Raw genomic sequence first — 22,911 nt, 5'->3', positions numbered from 1 at the left:
TTCCTTATACCACTCCTGCGTAGTTCTGTAAAATTACACACACTCAGTTTTATGCAAGGCAGTGCTGAAAGACTGGCAACATGGAAAAAAAGTCACGAGACTCTGAATGTGAACTTTTGGGGGCCAAGCTTTAATTACAACTAAATGATTTTCTTGAAACTTCTTGGGAAATTCAACCTTTACTCAGAGATTTTGTACTGAAAATTTGGGAAAGATGCATTGTGTTTTTTCTAGAAGACAAACAGGTTGAACTCCCACATTAAGTACAAAACAGAATGCAACATTAACTATGCCATCAAAACAGTTCCACCATAAAACCCACTTGTGTGAATATACATGAACAGACACACTTAATAGGTCATGCAGACACACATACATGGGTCTTACACAGCCGATGTACTGAAGTATAATTAACTTCAATGACAATTACAAAGTCACATCAAGCCCTATACACTGGCCTTTATCCGTATAGCTGTCGTGGCTTTGATTAAACAGGGTTTGGCCTTTTATAATATTGTCTGGCCTATTTATAATGCATTTTGCCTCCATTAAGTGGAGGCAAAACAGTAATGCTGAGCGTGTATTTATTTTGTTCTGGGCACTTTGTAACTGCATCCCCATTTAGGCCACTGGAAGCAACTGGAGGCACAGGATACCGGCTAGCTCCCTATACTACTTGTGTTGCTGGAAGAAAGTTAGATCCGTCTGCCAGTCAAGCACAAAGTAGAAAAGATATTGATAGTTTTGAGTTGCCTGTTTATCGATACAACAGGGCATTATGCTATATTATAGGATTTAGATAGCAGCAACGCTCCTCTGATTTAGGTGGTTTGCCCTTCAACTATTCCCTGGCAAAGCCCAACTTGAAATTTAGGTCCCGTGTACAGGCTGTGGCCTTGATTCTGACCATAGTTACAGCAGAATAAATCAGGAATGACTCCAATGAAGTCAGTGGAGATACACCACTTACAATGATGTAAGGCAGTCGTTCTCAACCAAGGGTACATGTACCCTGGAGGTACGCAGAGGTCTGCCAGGAGGTACATCAACTCATCTATAGTTGCCTACTTTTACAACAGGCTACATAAAAAGTATTAGCGAAGTCGGTACAAACTAAAATTTCATACAGACAAAAGGAGAAAGTAAGCAATTTTTTAGTAATCGTGCTCTGTGACACTTTGTCAGATTTTGTAAGCAAGTAGTTTTTAACTGAAGTGAAATGTGGGGTATGCAAGACAAATCAGACTCCTGGAAGGGGTCTAGTAGTCTGGAAAGGTTGAGAACCACTGATGTAAGACATGTCAGCAGAATCAGGCTCAGCATATCTACTGGTTAGTGACTGGTACAGTCAGGGGTCCATTTCCAGCTGTGCCACTGACTTTCTGTTTAACACTGGGCAAGTCACTTAAGCCAAAATTTATTTTAAAAAACTTTAAAAGCATCCACTAATTTTAGGTACCAAAGCTGAGATATCAGGTGCTGCTTATCTGAGGTGCTGCAGCTCCTACTGAAGTTGGCTGGAGTTGCGGCTGTCTCAAATTGAGCATCCTAAATTAGTGGACCATATTAAAAATGTTGGCCTTAACACACATCTCATAAGGGTGGCAGGAAGCTTAAAGTTTGTCAAAAAAAAAAAAAAAGAAGAAGAAGGAAGATGTAATGTATTTTTTTTTGCACCTGATTGATTATTATATTCATGTTTTAGGGTAGTTCTAGTGATAGCAACTACTGCTTTAGCTGGAAGGCTCTGGTCAATAGAATAGTCTTTCTGTGTGTGATACAGTGGATCTGACTAATGACATTCACAAGGCTACAGAAAAAGAAAAGTTCAATACAAAAATTAAAAAACAAACAAAATCTGAAGTGGGGACTGGATGGCTCAAGGAACCAGTAACAGGACTAAAACAACAAGGAGTCTGGTGGCACCTTAAAGACTAACAGAAGTGGATTTTTTACCCATGAAAGCTTATGCCCAAATAAATCTGTTAGTCTTTAAGGTGCCACCGGACTCCTTGTTGTTTTAGTCCTGTTACTGGTTCCTTGAGCCATCCAGTCCCCACTGTATTTTTGTGGATACAGACTAACATGGCTACCCCCGATACATGAATAATAGGACTGGGATCCTATTCTCTCTGGGCTGCTTGTCCAAATCCAGCCTGAGTCAGCAGTAACTGAAAGCTGTTATCACCCTCTGATGGTTTGATGCCATGTATGAAATAAGGTGGGTTCTCAGTCCTATGAGAGGTGGGCAGGTTTCCACACCACTGCAATGCATACCTTTGCTGCCAGTCTCCTGGAGACCGAAACAGCCTCTCAGGATTGAAGCACCATGATGGGGCACTGTGAAGAAGCTTGCATTGCCATTGCTCACGATGAACCTGACCTGTAGTCCACCAGTCTCCAGGGCCGTCAGCTTGGCACTTTTCACCAGTACGTAATTCACATCACATTTTTAAATAAAAAAGGAAAATGTTGATCCACCTCCTCCTCTCCATTCTCACTCTCCTGCACAGCTATTAGCACTATCAACAGCATCTCATTTCTACCAGTGAATAGTTTTCCAGCTTCCTCAACTCTAGCACCATCCTGCATTTAAGATCCATTGCACACATTCAGACCATTTCTACAGATCAGTTAGCTATAGTATCTGTCTGAGAGGGAAAGAAACTGCACTGACATAATCAACTTAGTAACGATAGGACCATTACTGAATCAACATATCAGTGTCTTTTGCTGGCAATTTCCTCTTTGTGTAGCCTCCATAAAAGAATAATTTCTGGTTCAGTAAGAGAGGCATTTCAGATTTATTTAGTAAATGGATGATTTAAGCATTTGGATTTTCACCAATTATGTTGCATGGTATTGATTACCAACTGCAGCTGACACATTCCCATCAGAAATGCCTACATTTTAATAGTGAGTAAAAAAATCCTACCTGCAGCTGAATTATCTAGTGTCATGCAGATGGATTGTGTCTTTTTTTGCTAAACTCCTGCAAGATTATGATCCCTTCATCTACCTGATTTATAACAGGACATCACTGGTCACTTTCCCTCTGTAGTTAAGGCTGAATAATATTTTCATTCTACCCCAGTCTTCAATCACTCATAACATTATATATTTTTTACATTTCAGGCTAAATTTTTTCCATTCTTGGTCTCCCCCTGAAAATAGATTGTTCCCTTCCCCCCAACCCCACCCCTTTTAATGTTTAAGCAAAAAAAAAGTTCAGCCATTTTTAGGTGCAATGAGACTGGGATGAAAATTACATTTTCCATTATGAATTTTTTTTTTAATCTTGCGACTTATTTTTTCTTTTTGGAAAAAAACTGAGGGTTGCACAGTGAAATAGATGGAAGAGATGTCCCAGAAGAAACAGGTTTTGATTTAACCAAGTTTGGAACATTTGAAAAATCACATTCTGAGGATACTCAGTAGATTTCACCCAGAATGCTCATTAAGGCCCTGAACCTGCACCACTGAAGTCAATGGGAATTTTGCTTGCATGCACAGTTAGGTTATCTTCACAGTCAACTGGCCAGTTACCTGTGTTGTTGAAATGGGTAGGAAGAACTGGTGCTCAAGAAATGACATCTGCATACCTTCAGCCTCTCTGAGCAATGCAATGTGAGCACTGCACCAGTTGATCCTCCCCCTCCACCTTAGAGGTGGCTACACCTCAGTTCCCTGTACATTTATAAATTTGCAGAACACTTTGGAATACTCTGGCTTCAACGGCACCACATGAAATACATTTTAAATTTGCAGGTAAATGTAACCCAATGCCCCCAACAGAGTTTATTTTCAAGACAGAACAGATTCTTACCACCCTGGTAAATTAATAGTTAACACACTTCAAACTTCCTATTTCCAGTAGTCAGGGGGCAGTACCATATAAATAGGGCCAAAAACTTCTTATGGATGTTTTTGGAGCTAACTCAAGTGACACACCCCAATGGCCACTACAGTTCCTTATCCTTACAGCCCAAGTCCCTTAATAACCAAGAGAAGGAAGGCAAGTGACTAAACGGTTTCTGAAGCAATACAAAACAAAACAAAAACCAAAAAACCACAACACCACTAAAGTCCTCTGGCTGGGGCTTACACACATCCAAAGCAGGGTATTCCTGTCACAGGAGTTATCTGATGCAGTATGTCAGCCATCCAACCAGCAAGCCTGAGCATATTTGTTTTTACACAGCAATTTCCAAACCAAGACACATTTCTATTCCCTCCCCCTTCTCACGCTTTTGTATTCCATAGTCCTCATCAACAATTAGCGGAAATGACTGGCTGTGCCTGTTCTCACTGTTCCCAGACATTTCTCTCCCCCTAGTGAGCTCTGAAGACCATGCAATATTTGACATGACAAGACTTAGAATCCTTCTACAACAACAGTTGTATGTAGGGGAACACAGAAAGCCAAAGAACAAGGAGGTTAGTCCAATTTACCAGATGGGGCTCGGACAGCAGTAGGTACCCAGGGCAGTGGGATTCATACATTTTAAAGTGTCCTTAATCTCTCGAGAAACTGGCCCAGAAGACTGGAATTTTAAGCCACAGAAAATGTTTTGTTGTTTAATAAAAAAAACATCAGAATAAAGGTATGTTTACTGAGTCAACTAGCTCTTCTGCTGGTTTTATACCATTAAAACAACAGGATTTTAAATGTAAATTAACTTTAGTACAGTCAAAATCTAACTCCTATTGTTTTTACTTTAGAAGGAAACATGTTCATGCAAAGGATCTGAAATACACCACAGCTCCAGAACTTGTTCCAATGTTGTATATCCCATTGCTGCAGCATGCACAATTTGCCATCCTGTAACATACACAAGTATGTATTCAATTTGTTATAAATAGCTGTGCGCAGGACACAATTGATTCTCTCTCTCTCACACACACACACTGACAATACCAATACTGTTTTGTATCCTTACCACATTTTTCAAGATAAATTGAACTAAATGGATAACGCTTCTGAGCTCTTAAAGAACCACAGAAGCTGGAGATGGAAAAGAGCTCTTAGATCAGCTAGTTCATTTCTCTGTCAAGATTGGATTGTTCCTTACAGTACATTTTTATTGTTTTATCAGTCTTGTTTTTAAAGTCCAGAGCAATGTTTTCACTACTTCCCTTGGGAAAACTATTCCAGTATTCCACAGATTCCCATGATATTCTGCTCAAGTTTTCCCATTCCTATTAGTTATACCCCATGTACCACTCTAAATAATTCCTCTCCCTCACTAGTATTAACAACCTTTAAAAATTATAAACTTATGCTTCCTCCCTTAGCTGTCATTGCTTAGCCAATCTATACACACATACATAGAAAGACTGAAAGAGCTAAGTCGTCCCACTAGCTCTTGATAGTTCAAGGAGAGCCCAAAAGCATTAACTCCCCTCACAGGGCCCAGAAAAGCTCAAGACCACCACAATAATTAGTTATGACGTGAATCAGCCCACAAGAAAAGCAGACATTAGCTCCTGGAAAATCCAATAAGCCAAAATATGTTTTAAACCCATACCTCAGTTTTATAGCCTTTATTCATTAGGCTGTCTCCCATTAAAGTTATTCAATACACCAGGGTGGATAAAATCAATTTTTAAAGCAAAAAAATCTGATATTTTAATTGAAATTATATACAGGTTATAAAACTATTTAAAATTAAATTTGAAATTGACAGCCTATGCTGAAACCTAAGCTTATTATTTAAATTAAATGCAAAAATACTATTAAGCAGTTCATATTTGCTGCCAAGTTTTAAAGAAAGTCAAATCACTGAACCAGTGGAAGTCACTGGCTAAGTAACTGAACCCTGAGTTGGCTGAAGTGCTAAGCCAGATTCTGACAGCAGTAGCCTCTTCTGCAGATGCAGAGAGAATATTGTTCTTCATTTCAGTGTATCCGACTACCACATTCAAAGTTAAAAAACCAACTGGGAGTTGAAAAAGCAGGAAAGTTTGTTTTCTTCCTCCAATCTATGAAGAATAGGTGTGAAAGAATGAGAATGACTAGTTTTAAAGTCTTGAAGGCCATGGTAACAAGAAACAATCAGCTCAATTAACTAACTACAAATAATATTTCCTTTGTTTATTAAATCAGTTAATATTAAATGCATAATGTATTTTGATAAGAAAAAGTTTATGTATCCAGAAACAAAACACATTTTTAATTTAAATTTGAATTTCCATCCAAATAGAGCTTGACACAAATTGGAAGCAAAAAATGAATAATCTAGTAGAGTTCAGCTATATAATTGCTTAAATAAAGGTGTAGAGTTATAGCGTATCCTCCTGGTTAGCCAAAGAAATGCCATTGCTGATTTGCAAATTTACACTAAATTTGGTTTGGTAACCAATGAGAATCAATCTTTCTTTAGGAAAATAACTAAAAAGCAATGGTTTAAACCCTGCTTGTTGGTTTAAATTATGATTAAAATTAGTAATTTAAATCACTTTGATTGAAATCAATCCACCCTGTGTCCGAGTATATTCAACACTCATTTACTTTTAAAAGATAGCAATACATCACCAACCCAAATGGGTGGCGCTGGAGAAGATTTTTGCCTGAAGCAGTCCTACAGACAGCCTCATTCACTACACAATTCTGTCACATTCCCAGAGCATCCTGAAAGAGGCACGGGTCCTGTAGTGCAATAATGTAATTAAAGAATATCATAATGCAGACATCCAACAGGGCATGGGAAGCCTTAATTCTGACATTGCCCAACTTCTGAATTCTTGACTTTGCAATCTTAACATACTTTTAACATTTTTTGTTTTGTTTTGAATGCATTTTTTATTATATATACACACACACACACACACACACACATATTATTACATAACCAATCTTAAGTGTCACGATAGCTACCCAACTTCTCTGGCACATGTTCAGCTTTTAACCTTTGTCACTTTTTCCCCTTTGAAATAATATATGCTGCAGACAAATCAAGCTGAATGGTTTAAGCAACAAGCATTTCTTAAATTTTTCAGCTCTCCAAACCTAAGATGGTCCACTAAAGATACACGCACACCCAGAGAAACAGAACCACTCATATGAGCCACGTTGCTCATGTGAGTGAGTGTCTGCAGGATCAGGTCCTGAAACGGAACTCATTCAGGCAGGGACCATGGTTCCATCTTTGGGTTCAGTTCTACCATCCTTGCTGATGTTGAACCATACCTTCTTCGTCACATATTTTCCTTTTGCTTTCACTGAAACTACTTGCAGAGTAAAGCACTACTCTTGTGATTCCAGGTGGCAGAATTTGTCCTTGTATTTGTACAACACCAAGCACCTTGTCTGAGCTTAACAATAACCTAACAAACCTAGACATCATGCAATGTAAAGTGAATTCCATTTCCGTGTGGCAAGACCACAAAGCAAATAAGTTTATTACAAGGCAGAGTAAAGACACAAACGTATGTTCTTAGATAAGACGTTTCCTCTTTACTTTTTACGCTTCAGTATTTCAAAATTAAAAATCCCAATAAAAGATTTAAATTAATAGTATTTTTGCATGCCCGATGAAGTTGGTTGCACAGGTCTGAAGGAGTTCAAGGATCCAGGACTCTTTAAATACACCACACAGATGAAAGAACTGAACTTATTTTTTTGAATTGCTGAATTACTGGCATAACATCATAAGGAAAAACACTGGCATGTGCCCTCGTGCCCCTGAATAACTCAGAGATGCATAAAGTGATTCTCAAAAAAAAAAAAAAAAGTTTATTCAAATAGAATCTAATTATACACTAAACTAGTATTAGCTTTACCTTGGACTAGCTGAGCAGAGGGTCAAGGGGGATTACTGGTCACCTTTTTATCTCCCAGCCCTCTTTGTATATGAGGAGTTTAGTGTTTGTGAACGATGTCAGCTTAACAGATCAGGAGGCTGAAATCATCTCCCCACAGAGAAGGTACAGCACAGAAACCAGCACTGGATGGCTACTGGTCAGGGGTGGGGCGAGGGTGAGATCCTGTGGCAGATCGGAGGACAATCAGCAAAGAGTTGGTTACAGCAGCAGGGTGTCTGGGGACCCTGGGAGGAGTGTGGTGGTTGGAAGTGCTGAGTGGGACACATGGGATGCGAGAATCTATAAAGGTCTAGTAGATGATCTACCTTAGAACACTTGCCTCAAGTAATGAGCCACCTGTTGTGCTACCAGGGATTCAGAACAAAACATTGGTGTGTCCTATAGCAGACACCATGGAGTGTGCAGTATTCATACAGAGTTCACCACACTGTCTCACCAGTATTCCTCAAACCTGCCCGAGTGGCATCACTTCTGGATGTGGGGCCACCGTTCAATGCTTGGCCCCTCTGTCCAGAAAACCCATAACAGTCCTAACTACTGTGATGGTTTGTGTGTTGTGGACACCTATCCACGAGGAACTGAACTGGGATCGCCAATTCATTCACATATACTATCAAACAGATGTCGGATAGTAACAACTTTCAGTCAAGTTGTTACCAAAAAACTGGGCCTGCATGAGAGACCTATAGGTGGACAGCTAAACAAAGAGGGAAAATGGTCTTAAGGCAATGGATACTACTCAGGAGATCAAGGTTCAATTCTCATCGCCATCCCAGACTCTTTGCATGACATGAGGCGGGTCACTTAATCTCTCCATTCCCCATCTGTAAAATGGGGGTAACCATACTTCCTTTCTCCTACCTCTTGTCTGTAGTGTCTATGGAGATTTTAAACTCTTCGGGTGAGCTGTCCTACTATGTTTATATACAGCTATACATTGATATATGCACTAGCACACTGGAGCCCCAGCCGTGGTTGAGGACTGTAGATGCTGCCATAGGAGATAGCAAAGTTTCACAGTAGCATATTGCTGCATTAAAAGTAGTTAATATTTCATTAGCTACAACGTTAAAACAATGGAAAGTTTACAGGGAATTTCCCCCCCCCCCCCCATTTGAGGGGTGGAGAACCTGAGCCCTCAACCATTCACCAACGCAAGGTATATACCTTCCCAGCCCCAGGCAGTAACTAGAGCACAGATTCAGATGGCTGGAGTGATGATTTAAAAAGTTCCTAATCCTCTGCCTCATCTTCTCCTTTCCAGCCTGAGACACCTTTCTGCAGGCCATATCATTTAGTTCCCATTTCCATCACAGAAGCTTTGATTAATACTCACTCAACAGCAGCAAATCCCACTCCAACAAGCTGCTGTTCCAGAGGGAATACTAAAGCAAGATGAAAGCTGCATCCCAGTGGCTGAAACAGTCTTTGAAGAAGTGCTGCTACACTTCTTCCTGAGTCTGGGTAGTGATTGATCACCATTCTTAGCTCTGGGTCACCCAGGTACACTGCCCAGGAGCAAACCGTAGGTCTGACATCCTTCTCAAAGAGTGGGACCCCAAAGTCTGACTGCCCAGACCCCTGAACCAGTGACTCAGCCCTCTCGAGTCCCCAGTTGGGTTGACATTTCCCCCTTAGAGTCCACCTGACTGTAGGAGCTCTGAGTTCCTAATTACACCCTTCAGGGACAACGTGACAGTAAAGCACGGCAACAACGGCTTAGCAAAAGAATTTCTTAAACACACACACACAATTTTCTCTTTCAAAAGCACACAGGAGTTACAGATCTATGGAAAACAAACTGCTGAATCCAACTCCTTTAGTCTGATCTTCACCTTCGTCTGCACGTCCATGGGTTTGGTCCAATCCTTTTAAAGGTGGCAAAGTCCCTCCTGCTTCCACTCTCTCCAGCTGTGCCTTCTGTTTGTAGTGATTAAATTGCTTCCTCTGCTTAGAGAAGTACCCCTTTTTTAAAGAGACTCTGTACATCTTTGGTCAAGTGGAGCAACTGCAGCTCCCCCATCCATGTGATTTCTTAGACTGTGTGTGCGTGTGGGGGGGAGCATCCAGGCCTCTTCTCCGGCCACCACCACCCCCGCACCAGTTTCTGTGTAAAGAATCCAGCAATCCCCCTGTTTCACCCCTTGATGGTACTGTCACAGCTTCCCAGATATAGCTTCCCCACTAAGTGTCAAGTTCCCACTATCAAAATAAATGCTCAAAGCCACACTACAGATTACAATCAAAACAGATGCTGAATTACAATAGGCATTCACAAAACACAAATTGAATTCATAAGCTTACTCAGACATATCCCCCCCTTATGGACAAAAACTGGGGAACCACTATGGCATGTGATACCACCTACACTCTACCATTTGGCTTGCTGTTGTTCTCCATCCCCCATCCGTATGTTGTCTATTCAGGCTTTCCAGAGCAGGGACCTTAGCCCTGGTCTACACTGGGGGGATGGGGGGAGGTCGACCTAAGATACGCAACTTCAGCTACGCGAAACGCGAATAGCGTAGCTGAAGTCGGCATATCTTAGGTCGACTTACCTGGCCGTGAGGACAGCGGCGAGTTGACCACTGCCGCTCCTCCGTCGACTCCGCTTCCGCCTCTCGCGAGCTGGAGTTCCGGAATCGACAGGAGTGCGTTCGGGGATCGATTTAGCCGTGTCTAGATGAGACATGATAAATCGATCCCCGATAGATCGATCTCTACCCGCCGATCCGGCGGGTAGTGAAGACCTGCCCTTAGGTATTTACAAGGTACCTTGTAAATCTGTAGCATCACAGCATTTCATAATTGTTAGTGTATTTATCCTCACAACACCTCCATGAGGTAGGAAAGTATTATTATGCCCATTTAACAGATAGGGAACTGAGGCACAGAGTGACTTATCTACCCAAGGCCACACAGGAAGACTGTGGCAAAGCAGGGAACTGAACCAAAGCGTCCCATGTCCTAGGCTAGCACTCTAACCACTGGTTTATCCTTCCTCTCCTCAGGTCTGGAACTACTGGAAGATCAAGAACAAGGGCTTGTCTACACTGGCACTCTACAGCACTGCAACTTTCTCACTCGGGGTGTGAAAACACACCCCCCTGAGCGCAGCAAGTTTCAGCGCTGTAAAGCGCCAGTGTAGCCAGTGCACCAGTCCCTGGGAGTCACGCTCCCAGCGCTGCTAGCTACTCCCCTCGTGGAGGTGGGTTTTTTGAGCGCTGGGAGAGCTCTCTCCCAGCACTCTGCTGCAACTGCACGCAGCAGCGCTTTAACTTTGCCAGGGTAGACCAGCCCCAATTTTATTATTTACACAGCACCAACATCATGCTTGCTTGAAAAGTTGCCTGTAAAGTATCTAAAGCTTTGCTAGTGCTATGTAAATTAATTACCATGTCTGGCTTTTCATAACATTGTAGGTAATGCATATATGTACCACTGCTCCCTACTGCCGGAATGTCAAATTTGTGTACGTCTATATCTATCTGTACTGTAGTATCTTACAAAGGGTCTCAGCCCTTCCAGTCCAACTATACTACAACAAACAGATTTTGTCTTGAGCTCATGGGATAGGTTCCTGTTTTGGAACAGAAAGTCCCAAGTTCTATCTTCATTAATGACCATACAGTCTGTTCGACCATAGTGTAAGGTATAGCTGAGAACCTGAAATATATGCTGCAACAAATCTGTTATACTTCCCATTCCACTAACTCTACATAACGTAATTTGCCGTGCTAAATTATATAGCAGTGTACAAAACCCTAGACACTATATTATAAAGCTAAACTTTAAATGTCATAATTGAAGATAACAAAAAATGTGTATTGCATTTTGGTTCTCTACAAACAAAACAGAGCTCCCAAACTATATAGAATTCATATCAAAATATCTCATACAATTTAGAGCAGCAGTTCTCAAACTGCGGGTTGGGACCCCAAAATGGGTTGCAACCCCATTTTAATGGGGTCATCAGGACTGGCTTAGACTTGCTAGGGCCCAGGGCCAAAGCCCGAGCCCCCCCACCCAGGGCTGAACCCGAAAACCAAGGGCTTCAGCCCTGGGCAGTGGGGTTCAGGTTATAGGCCCCCTGTGTGGGGTTTGGGCTTTGGCTTTGTATGTGGCGCCCACGCCCCCCCGACCCGGGGCAGCAAGCTCAGGCAGTCTCAGGCTTCCGTCCCCCCTCCTGGGGTTGTGTGGTAATTTTTGTTGTCAGAAGGGAATCGTGGTGCAATGAAGTTAGAGAATCCCTGATTTAGAGAATACATTATTATACAAGTCAGCTTTAATTAAACTGAAGCATTATTATCCAGATACTGAGAACGTGTAAACAGCTACAGTCTAGAATTCTTTCCTCTAGCCTCCACCTTAACAGTAAACATATCAATCAGACACAGCAGAAATTGCCGTGCCAAAATTATTGTTTCCACACATTACAATTACTAGAAATATTTCAATGTTTACCCAGTATCATGCAGCCAAACCACCACTATCTGTCCACATAAGGCCTCTTTTTCTTTCCATCATGTGCAAAATCTATTCCACCCAAGGACATCAAGTTCAAGAGTCTTGTTCTTTTGCCTTCACAGCCTTCCATTGCTCTGCCCCTCCCCACCTATCAGGCCTTGCCTCTTACCACAGCACTCTCTTCCCCACCAACCTTGATGCTCCATTTCTCCCACAACCATCTCTGCATTGTCTTTCATGGCACCCTATGCATGGGCATCTGCTGGTATAAACGCAGTTTTATTCTGAAAAGTGAATCTGTTAAATGGTACCTTACTCAACAGATCTGTCCAGCATATGTATCTAGAATCAACTCTACTGACTTCCACACGAGTGAAGCTTTGGCTACTTTTTACTCCTGGGGTTAGCCCTGTAGAGCCAGCACAGAGGGGTACAAGCTGGAGTCTAAGCCTGTCCACATGTCAGCAAATTGTTGTAAAATTCTATCTGCGGAGTCAAATTCTGCTCTCAGTTACGTCTGTATAGCTCCCTTGAAGGTAGTGTGGCTGCACAAGTGTAATGGTGGACATAATTTGAAGTCCCTGGGACACACAGGTGCTACTAAGTGCACAAATTAGCCCATGATTCATGAGAAAGAAAGAATACAGACTCTCTCTCAGATCTCAGGGCTGGGAGGCAGAAAAAAAAAGCATCTTTGTCATTGAGACAACATAATGCTCCATCATGCCATTTTTATAGTCACTTTTCCAAGTAGACCTGACTTTCTAAACTTCAGCATCACTGTCTATACCTACTGGCAAGAAGGACACACAAGCAGAGTCTTTCTATATCTGCAGGATATCACTTTCTTACTCATACTTATTCTCTAAAAACAGTAAATAACCTTACATGCTGCATAGCAGTATTTATAATGCAATGATTTAACCCTTTGCACCATAAAGACACACACTCCTCTCAGGCAAGAAACTATAAAGGATTCATTCCTCTTCTCACTCTAGCTTTCAGCAGTTCCTGTCCTGCTCCTGTTCTCTCCACAAACATACAGAGCTTCTCCCACCTCCCCAGATGATTAACACAACGTGGTCTACCCCTCCCAATAGGCCAATAGCCTCATGTTCCATGCCTCTGCTCAGCTTCCAGCCCTCTCCTTGGATCTTCCATGTCCATGGCCCACTCTTCTGATGCAATTCATCTCCTTCCTGCTGGTCTACAGCCCACAGGAGCTGTAGACCAGCAGGAAGGGGGCAGAGCAGATCAGGAGTGCAAACTGGGAGAGAGAGGAGGTGGTTGAAAGGAGCAACTGTACTTTTCCATAAACCTAGCTGGTGATCAGCTTGTGGAATGTTAAGAAGCATAAAGATTGAGAGCCCTTGTCATTTTTCTCCTACCTACTGTAATTGCAGTTGCTAATCCTTTTTATCTGATGCACAGGAGCATTCAGATTTCATTGTGAAAGTTCCAGGGCTTCTCATCACCTTCCTCAACTCTTTAGTCTATTAAGAGAGATCCGATTTCAAAATTGCAAGAAGGTAGAAGTTTGGGACACATTGTTTTCTGGGTCTCATGAAGATGACACAGGGACAGTTCCAGATTCCATTTTAGGGAGACATTTCCCTCTCCTCTCCGCACTGAAATAGTCTTTCCAGATAAGTTTGTGCTCCAGGGTCACACAGGTAGCAGATTCCCTCGTTAGCTCCTTTGGAAAAATTCACTACTTAGCACTTTCATCTGTTGCTATCACAAATAACTCCAAGAATGGAGTGTAGTCCTCTTCTTGCCCGACCCAGCATTCATCTGACGAAACAAAGTATATTCTACGATACTGGAAAGGAAGAATCATTTTATGAATGTGATTTATTAACTGGAGAAACACTAGGTGGGTGAGGTAATATCTTGTATTGGCTCAACCTCTGTTGGTGAAAGAGACATGCTTTCAAGCCACACAGAACTCAGAATGAGCTTATGTCATTCTGCTTATGTCAGACTGAGCTCTGTGTACCTCAAAAACTTGTCTTTTTCACCAACAGAAGTTGGTCCAATAAAAGATATTACTTCACCCACCCTGTCTCTCCCATATCCTAGGTCCAACACAGCTACAACACTGCAAACATTTATTAACTATACAACCACTAACTGCTTTGCTATAGCGGAAAGCAAGAGATGGAAGGAGAGATCCTCAGTTGGTGTAAGTTGTCACAGTGCCACTGAAGTCCATGACACGACGAGCATTTACACCATCTGAGGATCTGCCCTGGGGTCTCTACACAATAACAGAAATAGGTACAGGATTAAATCTGATCCTAGAGATGGCTTCTTCAGAACTGAAGCACTTTGAGAAAGAAATGTGGGAAAGCGTGGAGAGCTGCTGCCCATGCTACAGCTGTTCTGTGCACAAAAAAGGACTGTGGTCTCCATAGCTATTATTAAGAGACCCTTCCCAAGTGGGGGGGAATATCAGGGCAGGAGAACAGGTGGAAATAACCACTTCACTGGACAGATATTTTGGCCTCATTGATTACTGTACACAAAGGAACAATGAAATTTTTCACTATCACAGGGGTTGGCAACCTCTAGCACCCGGGCCGGCCGGGCCAGGCCAGTTTGTTTAGCTGCCGTGTTCGCAGGTTCGGCCGATCGTGGCTCCCACTGGCCGTGGTTTGCCGCTCCAGGCCAATGGGGGCGGCGGGAAGCTGTGGCCAGCACATCCCTTTGCCCGCCCCGCTTCCCGCAGTCCCCATTGGCCTGGAGCGGTGAACCGCAGCCAGTGGGAGCCGCGATCAGCCGAACCTGCAGACACGGCAGGTAAACAAACTGGCCCGGCCCGCCAGGATACTTACCCTGGCGAGCCGTGTGCCAGAGGTTGCCGACCCCTGCACTATCACCTTCTAACATATTTAGGTCTAATACAGAAAAGTGCCAAACATCTGCAATTCCCACTCATTGGGAGCTGCAGTGGGTGCTCAGGTGAAGATCTTGGGACAGACTCCACTCTTCATTACACTTAGTGTAAATTCAAAGCAACTCTATGGGCATCAGTGGAGTTACACTAGCGTAAATCCAAATTAACCGAGAGTAGAATCTATTCCCTGTTTGAAGTGAGATGAAGTTACAATGACAATTTTTAACATATTCCAACAGAACAATTCTGTAAGAAGATTACACAAGGAAAGTATTGATCTCTCTGCTAGGCGCTCTGAGTCAGCAGACAATTGCATCTAGCCTTAGAATGGAGACGACAGTGCTTTTAAAATATGTACCAAGCAAGATGTGTTTGCAATTTATATTATTACTTATTCTGTTGCCTTCTAATGTTTTAAAAGGAAACGCCATAAGAGCTAAGATATCTACATTAGAGATAAGCAACAACCACAAAGTTGAGCTCTGTATCTGAACTTTGGAATACGTAGGATTTCATTTGAAGCCATCTCTACTTTAAGTGTACAGAAAGTATCTTTTCAAGATTTCAGAAAGTGGTGCTGTGAAGGGGAGGAGCAGATTTTGCCTCTTAATGTACCTCGTATTGGCTCTTATGGTCTAGCTCAATTACTATGTTTGTCATTATAAATCACTTTGGTAATTGCAAGGAGTAAGTTCACAGAGCACAGCCCAGTGATTTAGCAACTAGCTCCTCACTCTGCCATGCTAGAGAATCTAGTGGTATGAGGTTTATCTTGGACTATCGCAAATCAGTTTAGCAGGTGATGGCAGCATCCAGTTTACGGGAACTCAGCAGACTGCCATCCCAAGAGCAAGATTTGGGTGCTTCACTTGTGCAGAAGGAGGGGGAGATTCAGCACAGAAAGCACTGTTTCAGAAAGAAAGAGTCTGTCAGACTCCTCTATTGCGTTCTACAGTTCTTCCCCCACCCTCCATTCTTGCTTGAAACGGACAAGATCCTGAAATTCCCACCTTGGGTTGTGAGCCACAACAAAATGGCCTCTTTAAGGCTGATCAATTTGTTCCCACTGTATTCAACCCCTAAAAAAGGAAACAATGAGAAAAAAGGAGAACATTTACACCTTCCATTCAGGCATAACAAATGTCTTTGATTTTCTCCGTACACCTAATTTTCATTTTTTTAAAGGCTTCTCTGCTTTTCATCAAAGCTTGTCAACTTTTTCTAGGTCAAGTCTTTCAAGTGGCGCAGATGCACCCCCACGGTAGGACTAGAAAGTATCACTGACTCCCAACGATATCAACTTTATTTCTTGTGTCGTTTTTGCTCTCAATACTTTCTCTTAAAATTACACTCTCCTTTATTTCACTTTCTGTTCACACCTTCTTAGTCTTCCCCTTATCGCCCCTAATCTGAAGATCTCAATGAGCATGAATTAAATGTCTGAGCAATAAACACGATCTCACAACAAGACACAGAAGAGGAGGATGAGCAAAATAAAAATTTCTGTCTGATGAAAGCTCCCTTGACAACTACAGCAGCACTGATAGGCACCGCTGAAATAATAGGAATGATACTCCAAAACAACAGCCAAGAAAATGTTATGAAACAGAAAAAAAAAAAGTCTAAATTGATCTTTCCAAATGAAAATTTCACTGTCAAGTGAGGAGTATAACAAAAGCTTCCTAGGTCAGCTGTATTACCACTACAACAAAAGATAAAACAACTACTGAAAAATACCACCAAATCTGAAAAATTATGACCCGTTTTAGGAATACTATAGGCCTCAACACTGCAGAAGAGGAAAGGAGTCTATTGGTTCAGGGTGGGGGGGAAGAGATCAGATCTTTGTTAATTTTTAAATCTTGAATTGCTCCCAAATGTGTCAACAGCAAAATAGCTACTAACTTCACTGAGAGCAAGATCAGACCCTAAGGGTATGTCTACACTAGGATAAAAAACCCACGGTTGGCCTGGGTCAGCTGCCTCCGGCTTGCAGGGCTCAGGCTCCAGGGCTGAAATACTGCTGTGTAGATGTTCTGGCTCAGGCTGAAGCCCAAGCGAGGGTGGAGGATCCCACAGCTCTAGCTCCAGTCCAAGCCCAAATGTCTACACAGCAATTTTTAGTCCCACAGTCCAAGCCCCACAATCCCAAATGAGCTGACCCAGGCCAGCCGCGGCTGTACCGGGGGCTTTTATCCCCATGTAGATGTACCCTTAGTGGCATATGTGCAAATATCTACCACTGTCCAGGTGGCAACCTACTAAGCAGGTTCAGCAAAGAGGCCAAGAAGTTAACGAACACAATGAATGACCCTCTCCCCCTACAGGAGGTCCCTCTAGGACAATACTGAGGCAATCCTGGGGAAGAAGATGAACTTTGTGATTAAGAAAGAGAACTAGAAGCAGGAGCACGTGCAGGAATTTAAATTTGGCCCCTTTTGGAGGGGCACATTCTGGGCCCTCCCCCCATTCCCCGAGCTCACTCTCCCCCCTCCCCACCTGGCACTGGGAGGACCTCACTGCCCCCAACTGCCCTGGCAGGAGCTCACTCTTTCCTCTGCCCTGCCTTTGCATCCCTGGGGACGGACAAGTTCTGTGCCCCCAGCCCCAACTATTATTGGGGGGGGGGGGCTTTGCCCCTGTTTGCCCCCCCTTGTGCACACCCCTGACTAGAAGCCAGAACATTTGGGTTCTATTCTTGGCTCTGCCAAAGACACACTGATTTGGAAAAGTCACTTAATCCCTTCATGCCTCAACTCCTCCATGTATAAAATTAGGATAATTACAGCCACACTGGGGTGTTCAATGTCCGTAAGGCATTTTGAGATAATCAGATGGAAGTTGTATTACTAGTGCTGTGGCAGAAACTGGTGCCTAGACACTATCATGATGGACACACATTGGAGACACCCACATTAGATGAGGGGGGCCTCATTTTGAGCACACTAACATATTGTAGGGTTGAAAGTTTTACTCACACTATTGGGCTCATGAGAACTCTACAGAACTAATTCTTCCCATTAAAAAGCTGTGTATTTCTCCTTTCTTTTATACCACGCATTCAGTAGGCCCTACATGTTTGTATTTGTTTGGTTTTTCCATTTAAAAAAAAAAAGCATAGAAATAAAATTAGCTGATGGTTTCCTGTTGGCCTGGGAGGGACATGTTCACGCTGCCTCCTGCCACTGGGCAGCTGGAGCAAAATCTAGACCCCTCAGCACAAGGCGCAGGACCTCTGGAACTCATTGCTAGAGGCACCACAGCCAAGAGTGGTGAATTCCAAAAATGGAATGAAGATTTATATAAATAAGAATATACTGAGTTAATAGTAAGGATTTTAAAAAAAAAAGTAGTGAAGTTTTGAAAGGGATAAACTCTCCAGCTCCAGAGTATAAGTCAATCTCTAACTATTGGGCATTAGGGAAAAATGACCCCCTGAGCAAGTTATTCTATACTGCCTAGCTACTACAGAGTTTTTTACACCTTCCTCTGAATCAGCGCTAGTGGCCACTCTCAGACAGGAAACTGGACTGGACAGCCTGCTGGTCCAGAATTTGATAAAGTGTTTTACGTTGGAAAATGATCCATCAAAACTAACTTTTTGCAGGAAATAACTGATTTTGACAGTCCAGAATGAAATGTCAGGTAACAGAGTGAGTAACTGACCCCAGCCCAAAACAGCTAATAACCCTGTGGTTAAGGCATTCATGTAGCATGTGGGAGATCAGGTTCAAGTCCCTGCTCTGCAGCATGGCCTTCAACCTGGGCCTGCCACAAGCCCAGTAAGTGCCCTGACCACCAAGCTATTGTGGGGTGAGACACTCACAATCTCACCTGTGGGAGCTTTTCCACTTGGTATAAATAATTAAATAGTCACTACAGCAGGGACTTGAACCTGGTCTCCCACCTTCCAGGTCAGAGTCCTAACCACCAGACTACTGAATCTAGGACTAGCATACACAAAAACTTTAAAAGGTCTCAGTTTAGCCATCTGGTTATTGGGGGGGGGGGGCGGAAGAGAAATCAACCTCACTCTCTAAATTTTCAAAAAGTCTCAGTTTCCTCCCTATATGGAACTGAAGTAGGGTGACCAGACAGCAAGTGTGAAAAATCGGGACAGGGGGTGGGGGTTGGGGTAATAGGAGCCTATATAAGAGAAAGACCCCAAAATCGGGACTGTCCCTATAAAATCAGGACATCTGGTCACCCTAAACTGGAGACATTTTTAAATTGTGAAAATTTTCATGGGATAGGAAAATTGTTTCCTGCCAATCTGTACACTCGTCTGCTCTAGTATGACCTCTGCACCTACCATTCCGGCAATAGGTTGCTTTGATAAACATCTGAGAGGGTTCTGAGCTATCAACCTCCTGGAAATTCAGTTCTGAATTAGAGTTTGGGGGCTTCAGATTAGAGGCTCCAATTCAGTCTCACTGCACAGATAGGTCCAAGTGCCAAAGTTTGGGCACGTTCAGGCCCCCATACTGCTTTGAGCCCACCTCTAGTTAAAATACACTCAGACTCTACAGCATTGCACATGAAATATCAAATCCGGTTAGAACTGTGCCAAACAAATCACATGGCTAAATGAAGGCAGCAGTGAGTGCAGAGCATGCTGTCCTCTCCCTTTGCCCAGTCACACACTGCAAGCCTGGCACTCTGCATGCAGCTGGGCTGGGTTTGGTTAGTGCATGAAAGGGAAGAGGTGGAGGGCTCCAGTCCTCCCTCCCCAGCACCAGCCCAGCACCAAACTGTACCTCCTTTTCTCAGAGAGACAAGAGGGGGTGAAGTTATATCTTTTATTGGATCAACTTCAGCAAGACCGGAAGAAGAGCTCAGGGTGGCTTGACAGCTTGTCTCTCTCACCAACTGAAGTTGGCCCAACAAAAGAGATTACCTCACCCACCCTGTCTCTCTAATATCCTGGGACCAACACGGCTACAACAACAACACAGCAAACTGCCCAAGTAGGAACAGTGTGCTCTCTCTGCCCCCACACCTAGGGTTCTACCTGTTACATGGGCCACACCTCTCCCTCAACTAGCTGCTATTCGTCTGTTGCATGCACATGCTCACCCAATCCATGCACTCCCTCCCGCCCCATACACCCGAAAGCAGCTTATCCTCTAACAAGCTACTACTTATAAATGCTAGACTTATTCTTATCAGATGCAGACCTTGCCAACCCAATTTGCAGCAGACTCATCAGCCAAGGGCAGAGCCCTCAGACCATCATGCAATCTGGTCAGAGGGCAGCCGTCAGTGATGTGTGACATTGTCTGTCTTTGGTCAGGGTCGCATGTGGGACCCTCTTGGCCCTCCCATGTGAAGGCTGGCTGCACACTGACTCTGGCCTGTTCGAAATCGGTTCCGAAGGGCCCACGGCTCGGCTGAGAAGTAGCTACTACAGAACCTGATGAAAGGGAAGCTCCCTCCTCCTGCCCCACACCTGGTAGAAAGACAATGCAGCAGGAGGTGTGCAGAGGACCCCTTCCCCCAAATTACTGATTTTACGAGGCAGGATAAACACGCATTGCACAGAGGACACTCCTCCCCTCCCCACCCCACCCACCCAACCTGTTGCGGCAGCTCGCTGACAGGCAGAGCCTGCCTGCATGGCAGGGGAGAGACCCACAGACACACCCCCAGCTCTCCGTTGCTGCTGCCAGTGGCAGGAGCGTGCACCGCACGCAGATCTCCCCCCTCTCATCCGCAAGTGCCGTCCCTCACCCCCAAGCACACACCTAACAGCAGCCCCTTCCCCACACTCCCCAGCTGTTGCTAAGTGACAGGAGAAGCAGGCACCGCCCAGAGAACCCCCAAATCCTCTCCTGCTGCAGCTGCTGCAAAAGGACAGGAGGCGCATGCCCCTTTCTTTACCACGCCCCCCCCCCAACCTGTTGCTGCTAAATCGTATGGGGGTGTCCACGCTGCCCAGGAGTAACAGCCCCCCACACGATGACAGGAGGCGGGTGCTGCCCGAGCTGCAGCGTGCGGACAGCGGTCACTCCAGCCCTGTCATCGCCACCAAGAGGGGGAGGGAGGCAGGGCGCAGAGGCACTTACCGGGATGTGCACTCGCAACATGCGTCTCCTCTGGCTGGAGCCTTTCCTGCTGCCGCTGCTGGAAGCATCTTTCTTCTTGGTGTCCATGGCAGTGCTTCCCATCCCGCTCAACGAGGCTTGACTCCAGAGGATGGCTCCCAAGCAAGGCTCCTCTTCCACCTCCCACCACTGTCCACCTCCAGCAGCCAATCTGGGCTTGTTTTCAAACCCTCGGGAACTGGGGAAAAAGGGGGTGGGGGAACCAAAGGGGAAGGGAGGAGTTTCTCCAGCTGCGGTTTTTTAAATGGGGGCTGGGAGAGTTGCTAGGGGCCCCCGTCTCCTCCAGGAGCAAGATCGTGAGACATCCTTCAAACTGCGGTTCAGTTTATAACTCTTCTGCCGTTCAAAAATATCCAGAGACTCTTGGTGGGTAAGAAAGTTTCCTTCCCTTTGCACAGCCAAGTGACATGTCCCCCATTACACGTGCCTCGGGGAGAAAGAGGAAGGTGCAGAAGTTGAGCTCGACACCGTTTGCAAATAAATACAATCCCTGGAGTCCGGATCCTGCGACTAGGTCCGTCCCCCTCTGTCAAGCAGGAGGCGGTGCAAGCGCTCCCTGAAATGTGCCTTCCTCTGTGCAGCGAAGCAGGGCCGGAGCTACGAGAAACTCACGCAGGCCTGGAGAAGGCGGTGGTGCAAACAAACATTGCAATGTGGTTCCCCTTTCCTGCTGCAAGCCGGAATCCCAGGCAGGACGGATGATAACCAGGGACTGGAACTGCCAGGAGGCAGCACCCGGCCTTGAGGAGGAGGAGTTGCAAATGCTCTTTGCAATCTGGCTCTGCTGAAAACAAGAGGCTGCGCTTAACAGGAAGCGCAGCAAATCATAAAATACTTTCTCCCCGAGCTGACACTGCTCCCTTTACGTGCGTCCGTCCGTCTCCCGGGCATCTGCAAAAGCACAATGCTCCAGTCCAGGCAAGAACTCCCAGGCGTCCGGATCTTCCCTAATAATTCATGATCTGACGGCGACCGAGAGAGTGTAGCCAGTGTTTGGGAGGGGGGCTGTGAAGGCTGTTGCTAGTTTGCAATTGCTGATGCAGCAGGGACGGGCTGGATTTCACCCCTTCACATGAAAAAGAAACAGCGACATTCTTCCCCTCCCCGCCCCCTAGGCAAACCCCAGTCCCTGGGATTTCTCGGGCATGCCAGAAATACAAGAGACGGGAATTATGTTCTCTAGTGCCATCAACCCAGAGCCTGCAAAGGGCACTGTGTACACACCCCCTTCCTCCTCCAGCCGCACTCATGAATCTGGCCGACGGGCGGCTCGCTCGCTACCCCTTGCCTCCAGGAGCCATCAACACAGTTGTTGCGCAATTTGTAACACTAATAACAACCTCATCGCTGCAATGACCACAGAGGGCCGGTAGGTGGCGGTGACCACAGCTAGCAGCAACGCTCCTGCCAAGCTATCAAATAGCGAAACTCAGAGCTCTCCAAAGTGGGGGCCTGGAGGAACATAGCAGGGGGCGCCGGGCGCCTCCGGGCTCACAGCTGAAGCCCCACTGCACCCAGCGGGATGCACCCGGCACACCGGGGCTGACGGGGGAGCCCCACAGTTAGCTGCCTGGGGCTAGGGTTGCCAACTTTCTATTTGCAGAAACCAAACACCTT

At 44.7% G+C, this 22,911-nt stretch overlaps 1 protein-coding gene across 1 annotated transcript in view; it reads right to left on the bottom strand.

Annotated features, from left to right (window-relative positions):
- PRKAG2 (protein kinase AMP-activated non-catalytic subunit gamma 2) overlaps positions 1–22,528 on the bottom strand; it is a 398,056-nt gene extending 375,528 nt beyond the window's left edge. The window contains exon 1 of the mRNA XM_054021185.1: positions 21,256–22,528. Coding sequence (XP_053877160.1) covers positions 21,256–21,357 — 102 coding nt within the window. The 5' untranslated portion in view covers positions 21,358–22,528. The remainder of the gene's footprint in view (positions 1–21,255) is intronic.
- Positions 22,529–22,911: the final 383 nt, after the last annotated feature.

This window comes from Malaclemys terrapin, chromosome 2 (assembly GCF_027887155.1).
Source record: "Malaclemys terrapin pileata isolate rMalTer1 chromosome 2, rMalTer1.hap1, whole genome shotgun sequence".
In the NCBI taxonomy this organism is placed as follows: Eukaryota; Metazoa; Chordata; order Testudines; family Emydidae; genus Malaclemys; species Malaclemys terrapin.
Note: the sequence above shows the minus strand (reverse complement) of the source record. Positions and strands in the feature narration are given on the sequence as shown.